Source organism: Elephas maximus, chromosome 2, assembly GCF_024166365.1.
Source record: "Elephas maximus indicus isolate mEleMax1 chromosome 2, mEleMax1 primary haplotype, whole genome shotgun sequence".
In the NCBI taxonomy this organism is placed as follows: Eukaryota; Metazoa; Chordata; class Mammalia; order Proboscidea; family Elephantidae; genus Elephas; species Elephas maximus.
In genome coordinates, this window is record NC_064820.1 from 41965508 (window position 1) to 41985128 (window position 19621).

The following is a 19621-nucleotide window of genomic DNA, read 5'->3' on the forward strand; positions in this document are numbered from 1 at the left end:
AGAAGTGTATGAGCTGGTTGCTCATCTTAGATGAGCTGCAGCGTTCGGTAGCTTTCTTTTGACTGACCTCAGAATGTGAGGCCTTTCTCTCAGTGTCAACTCCACTATTATTTTTAGATTCCTTTTGCATGTCTGGGCTCCTTTTGGGTTGTTGTTGTTGTTAGGTGCCATCGAGTCGATTCCAACTTATAGTGACCGCATGTGAGAGTAGAACTGACCCATAGGGTTTTCTTGGCTGTAATTTTTAATCTTTACAGGAACAAATTGCCAGGTCTTTCTCCCTTGGAGCCATTAGGTGGGTTTAAACCTCCAGCCTTTCTGTTAGCAGCTGAGTGTTTAACATTGTGCCACCAGGGCTCCTTTGGGATACCGCTTGTTTTTCTGGAGAAGTCTGCATGCTGAGTAATAATTTTAGAAGGCTTTGGTTTGCCAATCTGTTCATGGCAGTTAGTAGATAGAATAGGAACTTTATTAAATTTTTTACTGTTTCAAACCTCAAAGTTTATCCACAGTTTAAGTGGGTAACTTGGTCCAAATTTTACTTCCAACTGCGACTCGTTCTTTTAGCCTTAAATATTTTCTTTCAATAGTTTTATCAGATTAAAGGGGTCTTAGCTAGCAATCTTGATTTTGTTTTTTTGGTGGTGTTTATCCATTATGTCACCAAGGTGCAAATTTTGCAGAGTTTGTTTCAGCTCTGCTGAAATCAGAAAGCTATTCTTGATTTTTATTTTTGCAGAGCAATCAATAATAAAGGATCTGGTGCCCATAAAGCTTTTTATTAGCTCTGGGGCCGTCATCAATCAATGTGCTTCAAATCAATGCCCACTAATGGAGCTCAGTTCTGCAGAGGCAGTGGGCTGCTTTACCAAAGCAAAACAGGGCTCCTACGACTTTGCCCTGCTACCCCTAATTGAGCGGAAGGGCAGAGTCAAGAGGACTCTGAGAAGTCTGTCCATCAGGCTGTGGGAACGTGCTTCAGGGAAGGCTTTTTTCACTGCTGGGCTAGGATGTAATCAGAAACCTGAACTACTTACCAAAAACAGCAGTCTCCTCATTCAAAGCATTTCCTTTTGATTTGATGCTGTTAGCTGGCTTTACCTCCAATGTTGCCACTGGAGCAGACAGCTGGATTTGAAGAAAAATCTCTTTTGTTTATTCATTCAACAAACGAAGTGCTAAATGTTGACTTCATTAAATGATATTTTTCCCTAAGTTAAGCTCTAGACTTCGTTAGCCTAATTCAAAATGGAAGGAAAAGGTGACAAAATATTGGGTACTAACTTAGGTGCTTTACATTAGCTATTGAGAGGCCTTGAGTGCAATCTAATGGGAGACCTGGAGATGGAGCTGGACAGCCTGGGTGTGAAGGTCGTGTCAGCCATTCACCATGACCTTGGGCAAGTAGCTTGACCCCTCTCTATGCCTAGTGTGGCTCCAACCTTTACTAGCTGTATGGTTTTTGCAGTTTACCTACTCTCAATGACTGTGGTTCTTCATTTGGAAAAGCACGGATAATAAGAGTCCTGGCCTTGTTGGTGTTTGTGAGGCAGTGAGCTTATGAGGATTTGCACGTGCTTCAAATCCACCAGCTGCTCCTTGGAAACCCTATGGGGCAGTTCTACTCTGTCTTATAGGGTTGCTATGAGTCGGAATCAACTCAATAGCAATGGGTTTTTTTTTTTTTTTTTTTTGGAACCCTGGTGGCACATTAGTTAAGAGCTTGGCTGCTAATCAAAAAGTTGGCAGTCTGAATCCACAAACTGCCCCTTGGAAGCCCTATGTGGCAGTTCTACTTTGTTCTATAGGATCACTATGAGTTAGAATCAACTCGACAGCAACGGATTTGGTTTTTTTTTTTTTGAGCCCTCGATGACTGTTAGCTGTTGTTATTAAAAATGGGAAACCTGAAGCATGTTTTTATTTAATGGCGTTCCACCTTTGTTACTGATGGGTTTCAAGGATTAAAATGTGTTTATTGAAAGGGGAAAAAGTCAGGCTAGTTTGATTATTAACTTATACAAGTTTAGTTAGGTCATTTCAGAACAAAGGATTCGGTGTAACCATTTTGAACAGTGGCCTGGTACTAATAACCATATTCTGAGGTTCTCATCAAGTAAGAGGAGCCCTGGTGACTTCGTGGTTAAAGCATTCAGTTGCTAACTGAAGGGTCAGTGGTTTGAACTCATGAGCCACTTCTCAGGGGAAAGATGTGGCAGTCTTCTCCTATAAAGATTTACAGCCTTGGAAACTCTATGGGGCAGTTCTACTCCTCACATACTTCGGACGTGTTATCAGGAGGGACCAGTCCCTGGTAAAGGACATCATGCTTTGTAAAGTAGAGGGTCAGCAAAAAAGAGGGAGACCCTCAACGAGATGGATTGACACAGTGGCTGCAACAGTGGGCTCAAACATAACAATGATTGTGAGGATGGCACAGGACCCAGCGGTGTTTCGTTCTGTTGTACATAGGGTTGTTATGAGTCAAAATTGACTCGACAGCACCTAACAACAACAACTCTGTCCTATAGGGTCACCATAAGTCAGAATTGACTCAATGGCAGTGGGTCTTAGTTGTCAAGTAAGATGACTTGTGAACAGTTCCGGAATGTGCTGGGTGCCTCAGGGAGAGCTTAGCAGCTCAAGATTATTACTCAAGGGCATAAACAGTCTAGTGGCTAGAGATGCTGAACACTCAGGAGCCAGTCACATTTGAGAGCTCTCCTCAGACTCAGGCTACAAGGATGTGTTTGTGTTTGAGTCGCAGATAAATGTAGTAGAAAGAACACTTGGCTTCATTTAGAATCCTCTAGGTCAATTTACTAGATCTAATGTTGAGCAAGTTAACTAACTTCTGAACCTCAATTTATTCCTCTTTAAAATAAACATAATAATATCTACCTCATGAAGTTGTGGTAAAGATTAAATACTATCATTAATCTATAATATCCGAAAAACACTGATTGCCGTTGAACCAATTCCAACTCATAGTGATGCTATAGGATGGGGTAGAACTGCCCCATAGGGTTTCCAAGGCTGTAAATCTTTATGGGAACAGACTGTTGCATCTTTCTCCCATGGAGCAGCTGGTGGGTTCTTAACTGCCAACCTTGTGGTTAGAATCGAGTGCTTATCCACTGCACCGGCAGGGCTCCTTAACCCATAATAAGGACTCCATAATATTCTCCTTCCTCAACCTAATCTCCTCTTCCGTGAGAAATGGCTTATTTAGTAAACCCAGAGATAGCATACTAATGTATTTGCAATTATCGGTCTCTCTAAATAACTCTTCCCTTCAAAACATTTGACTTCCATCTATCCCTTATAAACTAATGATGGCTCCTCTCTGCTGTTCCCACTGGAAAGAAAAGAGTTTAGAAAATGTGGGCTCTGCAAGGAAGAATGTAAGAAACTGAAACACAGACACGCCTAGAGCCACTGAGGTAGAACTACACTCTCAAGCAAAATTGACTTGTTGACTGGAAGGAGACAGAAGAAAAATATTACCACCTCTTGAGACTTTGGTTACTTGGCTATCTTGCTGTTACTCTCGGAGTTATCTGTCTGGACAGTGGGACAGTTAAAGAACTTTACACATTGCCCAGCATTCATTCAATGAACTAGATTGCTTTCCCTCCTAACACCTAGGTGAAAGTTGGTTGCACTAAGTAAACATGGGGTTTGAAGTGGGAAAAGGAGAGAAGGTACGTGGAGCCCCCAGGGAGAGAAGGATTCTGGATACAGCTGGTGTAGTTCTACAGAGGGGGGCAGAGTCGTGCTGGGACAGGTTAGGCTTTGGAAGAGGGAATCAAGTGCACCTCATATTTAGAAAAAATAACCCCTTCCTTCATCTACACTGGTTTGTCCCTCGCTTCTGGTAACAAGGAGGGCATTATTCATAGATCAGCTATTCTATTATTTATAAATTATAAATTAAATAGGTTTTTTGGACTAGGCAAGATCCTAATCACCCTTGGCAATAATGTTGTATACAAGTAAATGCATTTCCAGTAATAATCAACTTAAAATGAACTTGTAAAACCAAGCCTGGTCTTAAATTGCTATTTGGGAATATCTAAGGCTCCTAATTCCCCCATGTGTCTGTCAGTTTGTTGTACTGTGGGGGCTTGCGTGTTGCTGTGATGCTGGAAGTTGCTGTGATGCTGGAAGCTATGCCACTGGTATTCAGATGCCAGCAGGGTCACCCATGGAGGACAAGTTTCAGCCGAGCTTCCAGACTAAGACAGACTAGGAAGAAGGACCCGGCAGTCTACTTCTGAAAAGCATTAGCCAGTGAAAACCTTATGAATAGCAGCAGAACATTGACTGATATAGTGCTGGAAGATGAGCCCCCCAGGTTGGAAGACACTCAGAAAGAATTAGTCGATGTTCAACCATTTCAAGAGGTAGCATATGATTAGGAATTAATGGCACTAAAGGAAGAAGTCTAAGCTGCTCTGAAGGCATTTGCAAAAAACAAGGCTCCAGGAATTGACGGAATATCAATTGAGATGTTTCAACCAACGGACGCAGCGCTGGAGGTGCTCACTTGTCTATGCCAAGAAATGTGGAAGCCAGCTTCCTGGCCAACTGACTGGAAGACATCCATATTCATGCCTATTCCCAAGAAAGGTGATCCAACCGAATGTGGAAATTACAGAACAATATCATTAATATCACATGCAAGCAAAATTTTGCTGAAGATCATTGAAAAACAGCTGCAGCAGTATATCAACAGGGAACTGCCAGAAATTCAGGCCGGTTTCAGAAGAGGATGTGGAACCAGGGATATCATTGCTGATGTCAGATGGATGGTGGCTGAAAGCAGAGAATACCAGAAGGATGTTTCCCTGTGTGTACTATAAAAAGGCATTCAACTGTGCGGATCATAACAAATTGTGGATAACACTGCGAAGAATGGGAATTCCAGAACACTTAATTGTGCTCATGAGGAACCTTTACATAGATCAAGACGCAGTTGTTTGGACAGAACAAGGAGATACTGATTGGTTTAAAGTCAGGAAAGGTGTGCGTCAGGGTTGTATCTTTTCACCATACCTATTCAATCTGTATGCTGAGCAAATAATCCAAGAAGCTGGACTCTGTGAAGAAGAACGGGGCATTAGGATTGGAGGAAGACTCACTAATAACCTGCGTTATGCAGATGACACAACCTTGCTTGCTGAAAGTGAAGAGGACTTGAAGCACTTACTAATGAAGATCAGAGACCACAGTCTTCTGTATGGATAGCACCTCAGCATAAAGAAAACAAAAACCTCATACCTGGACCAATAAGCAACATCACAATAAAGGGAGAAAAGACTGAAGTTGTTAAGGATTTCATTTTACTTGGATCCACAATCAACACCCATGGAAGCAGTAGTCGAGAAATCAAACGACGCATTGCATTGGGTAAATCTGCTGCAAAGGACCTCTTTTAAAGTGTCGAAAAGCAAAGATGTCACCTTGAAGACTAAAGTGTACCTGACCCAAGCCATGGTATTTTCAATTGCATCATATGCATGTGAAAGCTGGATAGTAAATAAGGAAGACCAAAGAAGAATTGACGCCTTTGAATTGTGGTGTTGGTGAAGAATATTGAATATACCATGGACTGCCAAAATAATGAATAAATCTGTCTTGGAAGAAGTGCAACCAGAATGTTCCTTAGAAGTAAGGATGGCGAGACTGCATCTTACATACTTTGGACGTGTTGTCTGGAGGGATCAATCTGTGGAGAAGGACATCATGCTTGCAAAGTACAGGGTCAGCAGAAAAAAGGAAGACCCTCAACGAGGTGGATTGACACAGTGGCTACAACAACAAGCTGAAGCATAACAACAATTGTAAGGATGGCGCAGGACCAGGCAGTGTTTCGCTCTGTTGTGCGTAGGGTCGCTATGAGTCGGAACCTAACAACAACAACAAGATTCCTAGGGAGCCTTAGTGGCACCCTTGGGTGGTGCAGACAAGCATGCAACCACTAGCCAAAAGGTTGGCAACCTGAACCCACTCAGAGGAGTCTTGGAAGACAGGCATGGCAGTGATCTGCTTCTGAAAGGTCACAGCCTTGAGAACCCTACGCAGCAGTTCTATTCTGCACACATGAGCTTGCTTTGAGTCGAAATTGACTCGATGACAAGATTCCTTGCACCTTAATATGTTCAAATTCCAGATAAGCAAAATTAGTTTGTTGTGTTTACTGTATACATGTTTGTTGTACTTGACAAATGTTTAAAGGCACTTAAATAAAGATGATAAAACAAATAATTCCAGTAAAATCAAGGTTGCATTTAACTGAAAAGAAAGCAAACTTTATATGGTGATTATAAAGGGTAATTATTGTCTAAAGAACCTATACCAAACACACACACAAATTCTTAAGAAATTATAATGACCAAGTAGATGCTTGGCAAAAATACAATTAGTTTAAAAAACATATATTAAGTAAATACAAAAGAAAACAAAAAATACATATATATTACTTATCAAATTAGCTTGTTTTTGCCACTTTTTTCAGTGATAATACTCTCTGCTCTTGGTTATAGGAAATAAGGTGTTCTTATTCACTGGTAGGAGGCCTGGTGGTGCACTGGTTAAGTGCTCAGCTGCTAACCACAAGGTCAGCCGTTCAAACCCACCATCGGCTCAGCAAGAGAAAAGATCTGGAGATCTGCTCCCATAAAGATTGCAGCCTAGGAAACCCTGTGGAGCAGTTCTACTCTGCCCTGTAGGGTTCTTTGAGTCAGTATCAACACGACAACAAAAACCATATTCACTGGGGAAGCATAAACTCCTGCGGGGCTGTTCATTCAACTTGCTGGGAAAGCAATTCCCTAACATGGATTGAGGTGTTCATAACCTTTGACCCACCAGTTCATTTTCTCTAAAACTAAACTAAAAAATATTCCTAGGTATAAAATGGAGCCTTGGTGGTGCAGTGGTTAAGAGCTTAGGCTGCTAATCAAACGTCGACAGTTCGAATCCACCTGCCACTCTTTGGAAGCCCTAGTCTAACCTGTAGGGTCGCTATGAGTAGGAATGGACTCAACGGCATACAACAACCGATATAAAATAGGCTTCATAAGTTCTCACGGTGTTCTTCATAGAGGTAAAAAATGCAAAACAACTTGTGTTTAACAACAGAGGAAGAATTAAATGAATTCTGATACAATCATTGGAGCTGATATCATGAAGCCTAAAGGTGATGTTTATGGTGACTGTATATGAAAAAGTATATTCTATGAGATTTCCATACATTTAGCTATGTATGGGAAAATTCTGGAAAGAAACTTCCTGAAGCATTAACAATCATTGTCTTTGCTCTGCAGGAGCAGCAGAAAGTGTGTGAGGTGAATAAGAGCATGGGAGCTGGGATGTGGAGCCAAACTGCCTGGTTTCAAATCCAAGCTCTGCCACTTGAGTAGCTATTTGACTTTGGGCGAGTTTGTTTTTTTTCTTAATTTTTATTGTGCTTTAAGTGAAAGTTTACAAATCAAATCAGTCTCTCACACAAAAACTTATATACACCTTGCTAACCTACATACTCCCAATTGCTCTCCCCCTAATGAGACAGCGCGCTCCCTCCCTCCACTCTCTCTTTCTGTGTCCATGCCGCCTGCTTCTAACCCTTTGGGCGAGTTTTAAGCTAAGGTTTCTCCATCAGCAAATTGATAGTGAAATAAGTAGTACCTACCTCCTGGCGTTTTTGTGAAGATTAAATTTGCTAACACATGTAAAGCACTGATAATAATGCCTGACATATAGTAAGAAGACAGTAAGCATTAAAACCCAACACCAAACCAATTCTGGTCAATTAGATTCCGAGTCATCGTGACCCCATGTGTTACAGAGTAGAACTGTTCATAGGATTTTCTTGGCTGTAATCGTAACAGAAACAGATTGCCAGACCTTTCTTCCATGGCGCCTCTGGGTGTATCCAAACTTCCAACCTTTAGTTTAATAGCCGAGTGCAAACCATTTGTACCAGCTAGGAATTTTCCAATAAGCATGAGCTATTTCAGGTTTTTGGCGGGGCGGGGCGGGTAGTACAACCAATATGGGCAGGTTTTTTTGCCGCTTGCTTTTCTGCATTTTTCAAATCAGCTTTTCTTTCTTGAGTATGTTACTGTTGTATTGAGGGGGCAAAGCAACATTTTCTTGAAGGTCCTGAGAACTGGGTCAGCTGGATTTTCAAGTTACATATTCAGGTTCTTTTTGGAATATCACAAGATTTAATCAAAGAATGGATATTTCATGGTTGCTGAAATCCCAGAATTGGAGTTAGGGTGGTAACTGAAATGAACTTTGTGTTCCAGAAACCTGTTTCATAAGAAGTTAGGATAGTTCCATTTCCATAAAGGACTGCCTGCCTCCTTTGGAAAAACTTGTGTTTACCTGATATTTGCTTTCCCCCTCTAGCCTTTGCTTCCAATTCACCCCTTACCAGGCATTTTCTTTTCCCTACAACTTACATGTATTTTAAAATATGAAATCACGTGTTTTAATTGTACCAAGACAAAAATTTTGGAAGTATTTATAATATTGGAATAAGTAAATTTTCTTGGGTGAGAAAAGTAAATTAAGGAAAAGGGAGAAAGATCAAATGTCTTAATACTTTTATTAATTTCTGAACATTTCAACACCTATCATGCATAATTTGATGCCCATATAAAATCAACATTTTAAAAATATGTTTTAAAGTTCTAGGAGCAGAAGGAAAATTAAAGGGAAAGTTGCTTTTTCTTTCCCCAATTTTATCCCAAGTTTTCAAGAAAAAGATCTGGCAAAAGAGTCTCTCTACTCATTTTGGAACCTTCTCTTGCTAGCAAGGAATAAGTCTGTACAGTACAGTACAGTTTCCAAGGCAATGTCAAGACCACGTAGAGAGAGAGAGAAAGAAAGTGTTGTGTGTAGTCAAAGAGATAAAGAAAATGGATTAACACTGTGAATGAATAGGGGTCTTTTAATTGGAAAAAAAAATTTAAATTGCACTACAAGCAAGGAAGGCTTGGCAGTCTGCTTGCATAAAGATTATAGTCAAGACAACCTTATGGAGCAGTTCTACTCTGCAACACATGGGGTCGCCGTGAGTCGGAATCAACTTGACGACAACATCAAGTGGTTTCTAAAGCAGTTATGCTAACAGTTCTAACATCTGTTGTTATAAGACAACTGCATTATGAGAAGGCCTTTTTTTCCCCACATGGCCTTGTTCACGTGGACACGTGATCTGTCTCCTAAATATGTCCCAGTCTTTGTAACACTGTGCTGACCCATGTCAAAATAGTTCCGCTGAGTTAAAGTTAGACAAAGATATTTTTCATTTGTAAAGCCAGAAACATTTTTTTCTGTAAGTTCTACTTGAAGCCTTGGATTCATCCAGACCCTTCCAGACAATGACTACTCCCAAAGCATCACAAATATTTGCTGCTTAAATAAATTTACTCTTGTCAGACACGGGTCACCACCAGCCAAATATTTGTCCATTTTTCTAGGACTGTGGCTTCAGCTTCAGAAAAGACTCAATTTTTCTTCTTTTTTTTTTTTTCTTTTTCCCCCTCCCTTCAGGTACAATCCTTGGATTTACTCTCCGACCATACAAGATGAGCTACCGGGAAGTCAAGTACTTCTCTTTTCCTGGGGAACTCCTCATGAGGATGTTACAGATGCTGGTATTGCCTCTTATCATCTCCAGTCTTGTCACAGGTACCACATGACGTTGTTTTTAAGTGTGCTTCTTGCAAAAAGATTGCTTAGAAAAAGCAAACGCTTTAGGTTTCTGCTGGATGCATGCTCTGTTCTAGAAAAAAAAAAACAAAAGTCCCTTCAAAATGATGGAAAGGGGGCTTTAGTAATGCATGAATGATTATAACTCGTATTTTGCCAATCACAAGAGGAAACGGATTTAAACAGCCACGTAATCTGGTCTGCCTCACTATGAAAGAGGTGCCCTGCTAAACACCACACAACCAGCCTTCTCTGACCACAGTGATGTAGTTGACAACAGCGTACAACAGGTCTGTTTTCTCACCCTCTTATCCCACCCAGATAACATCTGGTTGGACAGCCTATTAGCTATTGATGCAAGAATGCTTGTTCTCAGAGCCACCAGGACTTGAGCGGGAGCCTTCTTGGAAGCCTCATCAAGAGGTAATGCCCACCACACACTCACCAACTCTGCTGCCACCAACACTTTATCTTTTTCTGGTGTACCCGCATGATCTCATTTCCTTCTCCAGTTGCCCCCCACCCCGTTACCTTTTACGATGGTGGGAGAATGGGGAGGGGGTGGGAAATTTTCTCATCTGGATGTGTCCTCAGTGGACACTTGGATTTTCAATGAGTGGAAGCTTGCAGGATAGGATTCTCTTTTCTACGACAGGGAGGTAGTTTACTCCTGCCTGGGAAAAGGTTAAAGAGTCGTTTGCATATGTGACTGGTCAATACAAACGCAGCCAAGAAGTTGCAGAAAAATGGTACCCCGCATTCCTTCCTGCCCACTCTTCTCTTACCTAGCAGCACATCTCTGACTTGGAAAGGGCATTACTATAGACCCCGCCCCCCCCACACACAGTGGTTTCTGGGTTTGTAGCTGAAGCCCAGTACTAAGGTATTCACGATCTTGTTCTCTTTCCACCCTTGGCTCACCATCTCCCCCTAGGTGGACCACTCTGCTTCTACGTTAGCTGGCTTCTGAGCATCTTTCCCCTCAGGGAGTTCTCAAGGATACTTACAATCTCCTTTCAAGATCTCTATGTAACAACTTTGTAGTCCGACTTAAAAATCATGAGCAAGATTCTGACTGTTGCATCCCTTAGAAAGCTAGCCATTACGTGGACAGAAACTATTTCGAGTTTTTCTGTGTCTTGCAGATCTCTGCTGGCTTCCACTTGTCCAGGGCCTTAAACAAGTTATTGCATATACACAAGTTCCATTGGAGGATGAATTGCCCATAAAACCATCGTACAGACAGGTTGATTTGGGATACTTGATTATGAAACTGGCCTGGTCCATGGCTAACTAGGAATAATCACAGCAGCAATTCCTATCACAGAAATGATATTAAATGCTGTTACATAAGGGCACGTTCTCATTTATTACTCAGGTGCCGCCATTTTTCTGGGGAAACAAGTTCTTTGCAAAAAGCACTTACAGGACAAAGTCAATATTCCCCATTTTAATTAGTACATCAGTGAGTCCCTCTTCACCATCCCTACTGAACTGAGAACCTACAGTTTTCCTGGGTTGAGGACACACACTGAGGGGTTCTGGATTCCTTTATGCTGTCTCTTTTCAGAATGGCACCGGTATTTAGACGTTTCTGCCTTCTGACAATTGTGTTGAAAACCCTACCGTGTTACTCCTTAGAGGAGGTCAGTCAAAGCCCGCTATTAGTAGAGTTAAAGAAAGTATTAAGTCTCAGTTGACATTACCTCGAAATAGGACTTTCTGGGATTTTCTAATACTACATCAACATTATCAAAGGAATAAGGGCTTTGGTTGAGAAAGAATAATTTTGTAGAAAGAATACTATGATGTAATCCCTTTGCGTGGTTAAAAAGAAATAAATGTGTGGGCCCACCTGGGAGAATTGTCACTGCTTATAATATTGTTGTTAAAGAGAAAGGAATTCTAAGCTGCAAACAACCAACGTAAAATGAACTTTTAGAATATAAGCTAATTGCAAGTTGGGTGTGCTGCCATTTAGAACCATTGAGAGATTCTCAGCATTTATCTGTGTAAGACAGAGAGCCTGAAGGGACATAAATAGTTTGCCAAAGATCTTTTTAAGGTGTTAATGTCAAAAGAGTAATTTCCGGAATGATTCAATAAGAATCTCCAGCGATGGGAAGAGAGGAAACTTCGCAAATTGTACCGTCCCTGTGGATAATGGGGGGATGTTACTGGTGAATCTGTTGCCCAAAGAAGGAACAAAGTCAGGCTCCATCGTTGTGGAATGGAAAAGCAAACATAAATGCCTCCAGCGTGGAGGCAGGCAGCGTGTACATATGAAACTGCCATCTCAGGCTACTTTTTGTTTTCCTACTTTGATAGTCATGGATTCAGAGAAATGTTTCCCTTTAGCAGGAGAAGTAACAGGGACATGTGGGATGATAAATGGCAACTGACCCAGCTGCAGAATAGTGTGGACAAAAGGAGACAACTGTGAACTGAAAAATTTAAGTCTCGGGAGCTCCAGCCAATTGTTGCCATATGGGAACCAAGGCCAAATCTTCTCAATTTTCAAGAGAATCCAGAAATCCAAATTTTCTAAAAACCCTGTAGATTTTTAAATGTTAGGACAATTAAAAAAACAAAGAACATCGCAAGCCAAACAAAACCCATCTGCAAGCCCAATCCAACTATTGGCTTACCACGATTGGAACTCCAGGTTGAAGGCCGATGCTATTTGTTATAAGAAAGGCATTATTGGGCTGCCACTGGGTTTCATATGTTTTATTCAGTCGTTGACAGTTCTATGCCAATGCTTGACTAATAACATGGAATCAGCTACTGAAACACCACATTTATTGCCCGTGAAACAAACAGCTATTGGAAAACCTCTTCTCCGCATCTTCTGAGTATAAACTGTTGTGTAATAGCTGTGCTGGTCTTTCCTGTACCATATAGAAACACCAGAATAAGAACCCAGAGGTCATGTTCCCAAAGAAGACATTTCCCGATGGCAAAATACTTGACAGACTTAGTGCTCTTAAGTTCAAAGGTCCCAAGTTCCGCCCAGACAGAAATCGAAATAAATGAAACCTTTATTGCATTTCTTGGGCTGGGCATTTTGTTTTAGAAGATTTTAGAGTGTACATTCAATTGTACTAATGTTACATTTAAACACTGAGATATCTAAGTCTTTGAACCTGAAACAACTGTGGTTCTAGGGTCCCCATAAGCCATGTTTTCCTCTTCCTGAATTTGAAATTCCAATCTTTCCAAACATTGTTGGAGTGTATTAGCATTCTAGAAGCTTCCAGAGAGAAGCTGGAAGTAAGTCTAATAGCTAGATTTGTATTCAAGTGCCTGTTTTTTCTTTATTATTCTCATTTTTTTTAATAAAAAGAAAATGTGCCAACACACCACACAATAAAATAGGGACTTGGCACCTGTTTCTATTGATTTGATCAAGATAGGCGACCAAACTAGATACTTCATGCCAGAAACAGGAGTTGACTTGACTGGCTTAGCCTGATTAAATTCACTGAATAATAATTAAACTACATTTGAGTTTGTACTATATAGACATTGCTATCATCTCTTGCTTACTGCTGAACCTTTTTAGAAAACTAGGGCTTTCTTCTTTTCTCATTCCAAGTGCACATCCCCCCTCCCTCAGTTACGTCATGTGACATCCTTGGTGTCTGCCCAGTTTTCTGGAAGTGGGGAACATAGCATTGACCAACAGAATCTGTGCAGAGTTGGGCTTTTTCATGTCCTTCACAATTGTGAGTGAAAATGGTTGGAGAGGTTGTCAACAGCAACAGTCAAAGTAGCAGCAGTATCTGGGGCTGATGGCAGGGTACACTGGAATGTTTATCTTTTAACATTTGTTCATTCATTAACAAACATTTCTTGAACTCTTACTATGTCAGGCCCTGAGCTAGGCGCGAGGGGTACACAAATACAAAGATATAGCCTCCAAGAAGATGCATGGGGGGAAGGTTGGAGAGAGTTTTCCTGTACCTCTTAAATCATACAATATACAGTATATAAGCAAATTCCCATTCTAATTCCAATTATGAAGGAGTAAGTCTTGTCATATGTACTCCCAACAAAAAAGAGAAAATTTGATTGATTTTAAGAACATGATCCCAAATCTAATTTTCATAGAGTCATGGCGTCTCCATCCCAAAGTCAAGTAATTCAGAACTTTCCAATATGAGTAAAGGAAAACCCACTGCTGTCAAGTCGATTCCGACTCATAGTGACCCTATAGGACAGAGTAGAACTGCCCCATAGGGTTTCCAAGTAGTGGCTGGTGGATTCGAACTGGCAACCTCTTGTTTTGCAGCTGAGCTCTTATTACCCTGTTCCACCAGGGCTCAATTTCAATTAAGTACCACCCCTATTCTCATTTACTAAAAATTTTCTTTAAATCAACATAATTTTCTTTCAGTGCTCTCAAATCCTTACCAGAAAGTGAAAATGAGAAAGTAATAAATTACAATGTTATGAAATTCTAGATTGATATTGTTGCCTCTAAAAAGTTCTAAGAGCTTTATACACTCCCATTGTTTAAATAAAAAAAGGTTGGAGGGTGGGATTGGCAAATGTTAAACCAACCAGTTAGTTGCCATTGAATCCATTCTGCCCCCATATGTGTCAGAGTAAGAACTGTGTTCCACAGAGTTTTCAAATTTTTGGAAGTTTACCTCCAGGCCTCCCTTCTAAGTCATCTCTGGGAGGACTCAAAGCTCCAACCTTTCAGTTAGCAGCTGAGAATGTTAACAGTTTGCACCACCCAGGGACTCCAGCAAACGTTAAAGAGGTGTTAAATCCACACAAGCACCAAAATGAGACTTCCCATTTCCTTTAATTCAGAGGATTGAAAGAGAATTGGAAAGAATGACTTTCTCATGATGTGATGTAATGTTAACTAAGGTAGGGTTTCTCTACCGCCGGAACCGCTGTATTTACTCCACTCTAGTCCAATCATCCCTCTACTTCTTGAATCTCTGCAGTATCCCTTCCAAGAGCTTCTCCACTTCTGCCTGAATGTTTCCAAGGACAAGAGATGTTTGGAACCCATTTGTCCTTGGCAAAGCTCTAAGAATTCTTTTTTGTATCTATAATGAAACAAACAAAAACAACTGAAAAACAAAACACCTGCCTGCAACCCCCCCCACCCCAATGTGACAAGCTCCATGGTGTGCCACATAACACCTGGGCAACTTCCTTTCAAATATATAGACCACCAAAGTCAGTGGAATGTGGGACTTAGCTATAGTTGAAGCCAACAAGCTAGGATCACCAGCAAGGGGCTTTCTTAACTGGGAGAATAATGGAAGCAAAAACAATTACTTTGTGACGCAAAGTATGGCCCTGACGTTTCAGAAAAAAGAAGAGTGAATTAAAGTTTTGTCATTTCATTTAACATGAGCCAGCAAAAAAAAAAAAATGAACTGAATAATTCTTGGATCCCTGGTGGTGCAGAGGTTAAGCCTTCAGCTGCTATCCGAAAGGTCAGCAGTTCAAATCAATCTTGGAAACCCTATGGGGCAGTTCTACTCTGTCCTATAGGGTCACTATGGGTTGGATTTGACTTGATGGCAATGAGTTGTTTAATGGGTGGATAATTCTTAATTCTTGGGTATGTGAAGGGGTTTGTTAAGGGCCTGCAAATATGAGAGCCAAAATTGCTTAAGAAAAAAATTAATATTTTAAACCATTCATCTCCATGGCTCTGGCATGTAGCTGAGGCCTGTTGGAAGTAGTCTGGGCACTTAAGTCCAAGAAAAAGTACTGTAGGCTTCTTCCCTTCCCCTACACATACATTTTGTGGAGGAGTTTCTTTGGAACTGTGTTTCATTCTCTGTAAAATGGGGGTGATAATGGTACCTGTAAAAGGAGCCCTGGTGGCACAGTGGTTAAATACTTGGCTGCTAACCGAAAGGTCGGTGGTTGGAAGCTACTGGCCTCTCCGTGGGAGAAGGATGTGGCAGTCTGCTTCCCTAAAGATTTACAGCCTTGGAAACCCTGTGAGGCAGTTCTGCTCTGTGCTAAAGGGTCACTATGAGCCAGAATTGACTCAACAGTGACCAGAAGGTAGGTACCTGTGTCATGAGGTTGTTGTGAGGATTTACACCTGGCATATAATATATACTCAATTAATGAGAGCTATAAAAAACAGTAAGGCTAACCAAAAGGTGGGAGGTTCAAGGCTACCCAGAGCACCTCAAAAGAAAGCACTGGCAATCTACTTCCAAAACATCAGCCACCGAAAACCCTATGGAGCACAGTTCTACATTGACACATATGGGGCTGCCATGAGTCGAAATTGATTTATTGGCAATAAGAGTAGTGGCAACAAGGGCTTTCCCTTAGCAGTCTATGTTGTATCAAGACATCTAGAGCAAGAAGAGAGAGCTTCAGTTGAGGGATATATAACTAAACCTCCAGATTCCATACCTCATTTGTGTATGATTCCTGCAGAAATCGTTTTCCTAATGGTAAATTAAAGAAACCATGAAGTAACAACATGGGAGCCAGAGAGAATTCCTTCCTCACCACTGCAAGGGATTGGTTTCTGCCCTGCAGCCTGGGTTGAGATTACCCTTATCACAGCTGCACAATTCTAAATATTATCATTGATTATACAACTGCCTGGTCTTTCCTGAGGAACCCAGCTCCAAAGTGTCTCACCCTGGATTCCTGGGGGCAGCAAATTTCACAGGCTGCTTTCATGCTGTGCACAGATCCTCTCTAGCTCAGGCAAACGAAATCTCAGTCTCAACACTTAGGTGGCCAGTAAATAAGCCAGCCATAAAGAAGCTCCAGCCCAGCTGACTTGGAGGCAACAGGCTGATCCTGCTTGATTTTTTCTCCAGGGCTGTTCACAAGCACCTGGGAAGGAGGGCTAAGCAGCCCTCATCTTAGAGATGGGGGTTGTAGGATATAATGGGAAGAATTCATCTGTGGGGTAAAAAAAAAAAAAAAAAATCACCTGGCTTTTTTGCATCATGTAGAAAGAAATCTGGGTAATTAAATGCCTTTTTTTTTTTTTTTAGTGGATTTGGGTTTTGGTGAGATGTAGACAAAGCCATTTAAGTCCAGCTGTCCATTCCATTGAAATCTGTCCATTCCATTGCAAACAGCATTTGTTGAGGCTTTGTATGTATTGGATACTTTTCTAGGACCTGAGGATTCCAAAATGAAGAAGACAAGGTTCCTGTCCTCAAGGAGCTCAAAGTCTGGTTGGTAGATAGATTCATAACTGCAATATCGCAGAGTTATGATGACACAGGAAGTGTGAGCCCGGTGGGAAACAAAGAAGAAAATGAGCAGTGTGATTGTCCCTCTTCCCCTGTCTCACCAGCATTCAGGCTCCTGAGCTATGAAATATCCTTATTAGCAAGAAGGAAGGAACATTCTTTTTTTCCTGCAGTGTTTTCCTCACACCTAATTTTTTAACTCTTTTACCATTAAATACGGTAACAGCCAAAGGTGGGGCCCTGTGAGGTTCCCAGCAACCACCATTCGGGGAATGTGGCCTCATAGATGGGAACTTAGAGAGAAGAGGTACTCCACAGGGTTTCAACTGCAGAAACTTTCCCTTTAAGAAGGGAGCCACTCAGCTTTTAGGAGGGGAGTCAGATTTGAGGCTCTCTGAGCTGGAAGGGGGGCCCCCGGTGGTGCAATGTTTAAGAGCTTGGCTGCTAGCCAAAAGGTCAACAGTTCGAATCCACCAGCCGCATCTTGGAAGCCCTATGGGGCACTTCTACTCTGTCCTATAGGGTCGATATGAGTCAGAATCAACTGGATGGCAACAGGTTTTTTGTTTGCTTGTTTTTGAGTTGGAGGTAATACTGTTCAGCCTTGTACCCAGAGTGGGAATTCCCTCTCCAGCACCCCCTGGAGACTCTCCTAGAACATTCCATTCTTTGATGGTTTAAATTGTTGAGCTGAAGTGTATCTCCTGTAAGGTCCACCTATTGGATTGGTCCTCATCCTGCACATGGAGCAACAGAGGGTGACTGATTCTTCAGATGTGCTCAGGAGAGCACCTAGTAGTCTCTTGGGCACCGAGCACAGGCTAAGGTCCCGATTCCCTCAGGCTTCTTATGTGCCTACTCTCTGCCCTTCATCACCCTGGTTGTCTCCTCCACATTTCTCTGTGTTCCTATTAGGCTGGGCTGCCCAGAATTGAACCCAGGGCTCCTGCTGTCACATGACTGAGTAAAGACAGTGATCTGGACCCAATCCTGTAAATAAAGACTGAAGTTGGGTCCACTGTTTTATCAGCTACATCAAACCATTGGCTCCAAGGAGTTAAATCTGTGGCCAGCTAATCCCCCTAGAGTTGAATGTTTGTGGAAGGATTTTTGTGGTAAAAAATGGAATCATTTTTCAGTTGAAAAATCAGAGGCACCAGGCTCAAGGCTCTGTGTGAGATGGCACCTTCCAAGAGGCTTGGTCCTGCTTGAGTTGAGAATTCTTACCTGTTAATTTCAGTAGCTTCAACTTACCCTGTGGTTTTGATTGAGGTTTTAGGTTGTAAGAAATGAAAGTTGTAAAGTAAAGAAGAAGACTATTTAAAAGCTTCCTTTAAAGTGAAACAATATCTAAGAAAAATTAAGATTTTTTTTTTAATTATTGATTTGATTGTACTGCTTACCAAAATCTCCTCCAGTCCGTTGAGGGTGGGAGGTGTTGGGAATGGATGGGGTTTTTTTTTTCTGTTAATATGATAATGATTTTCAGGTGAGCAAGCAGCCTGATGAATTCTGACTTGGAGGTATGAGCTTAAGGACAGGATGGAGGAGGGCAGGAATGCTTCTGGGGTGAGACACCGTCTTGTGCAGTTCTCACTTCTGGAGTGATATTCTGAAAGTTGGATTAATTATGCTGCATGGAAAGTAGCAGAGATAAGAGTTCTTCAATTAGGTCGAACCAGGCTTGGGATTGATATTTCTTTTTAGTTCTCTAGGTGATTCTACTGTGCACCCAGGGTTCAGAACCACCACTTTACTGTTCTCCTAGAATTATTCTTTGTTTTCTAGTCCCCCAATGAAACCACTTTATTTCAGGCTCTCATTAGTTTAGACACCCCCTCTTCCAGGAAGCCTTCACTGGCTTCCCCGTGGCCCCTGCTAATACATGCTCCCAGAGTCAAAGGTTCACTTCCGTCTCATAATAGTTAGTGCACTATGATGTCATTTGCTGTTAACTTGTCTTCTCACAAAGGCTTCTTGAAGGTACTGTGTCTTTACCTGGTACATTCTTTGCATTGCCTAAAGAATAAAGTCGGAATTCTTGGCGCAGCAAATAAGACCGTTTACAGCCTTCACAATCCATTTGACCAGCTTTTTTGTCTCTGCTTCCTCGACAGAACCTCGGCTCCCTCCTGCAGTTCCCCAATGCCCTCAGCACTTCATTTTTCCTCTTACCACGTTCCCCTCGCTCTGGCAAAATCCTTGAGCTCCTTCACAGTCCATCTTAGCTTCAACTCTTTCATAAAGCTGTCCCTGCCTGCTCCAGCTGAATGTGAGATTCCCCTTCCTCCACTGGACTCCTGAAGCACTTATCATTACTGTTACTCATACATCAACAATGCATGCTGCTTCCCTCTTGATGGACTTTTGTACAAATGTCTGATTCTCCAAACTGAACGGGACCATGTTTTACACACCTTTGTGGCTTCATAGCACCTAGAATGTAGTTCATCCTGCCTCACAGCATACCACTTTTAATGTTCTCTTTTTTTTTTAATTTCAAAAGGAATACATGTTGTATTAAAAATGACATGTAAATATCAATGTGTGTAAAATAAAAATGCTACACTCCAGAGATAAGCACTGTTAACGTTGTGAGATCTGTTCAAGAAAGCAGTGCCTGGGAGTGGGGTAAGCACTCAGATTAGACTACTTGAGTTTGAAGTCCAGCTTTGCCA

The 19621-nt window shown here is 41.5% G+C and overlaps 1 protein-coding gene across 2 annotated transcripts in view; it reads left to right on the top strand.

Moving 5' to 3' along the window:
• SLC1A3 (solute carrier family 1 member 3) overlaps positions 1-19621 on the top strand; it is a 100215-nt gene that overhangs the window by 22480 nt on the left and 58114 nt on the right. The window contains exon 3 of one of the 2 annotated variants that reach the window (XM_049862470.1): positions 9571-9708. In XM_049862470.1, the coding sequence (XP_049718427.1) occupies positions 9571-9708 (138 nt within the window). Of the gene's footprint in view, positions 1-9570; positions 9709-10083; positions 10153-19621 lie in introns of those variants that run through there. The other variant, XM_049862477.1, reaches the window with a different exon arrangement.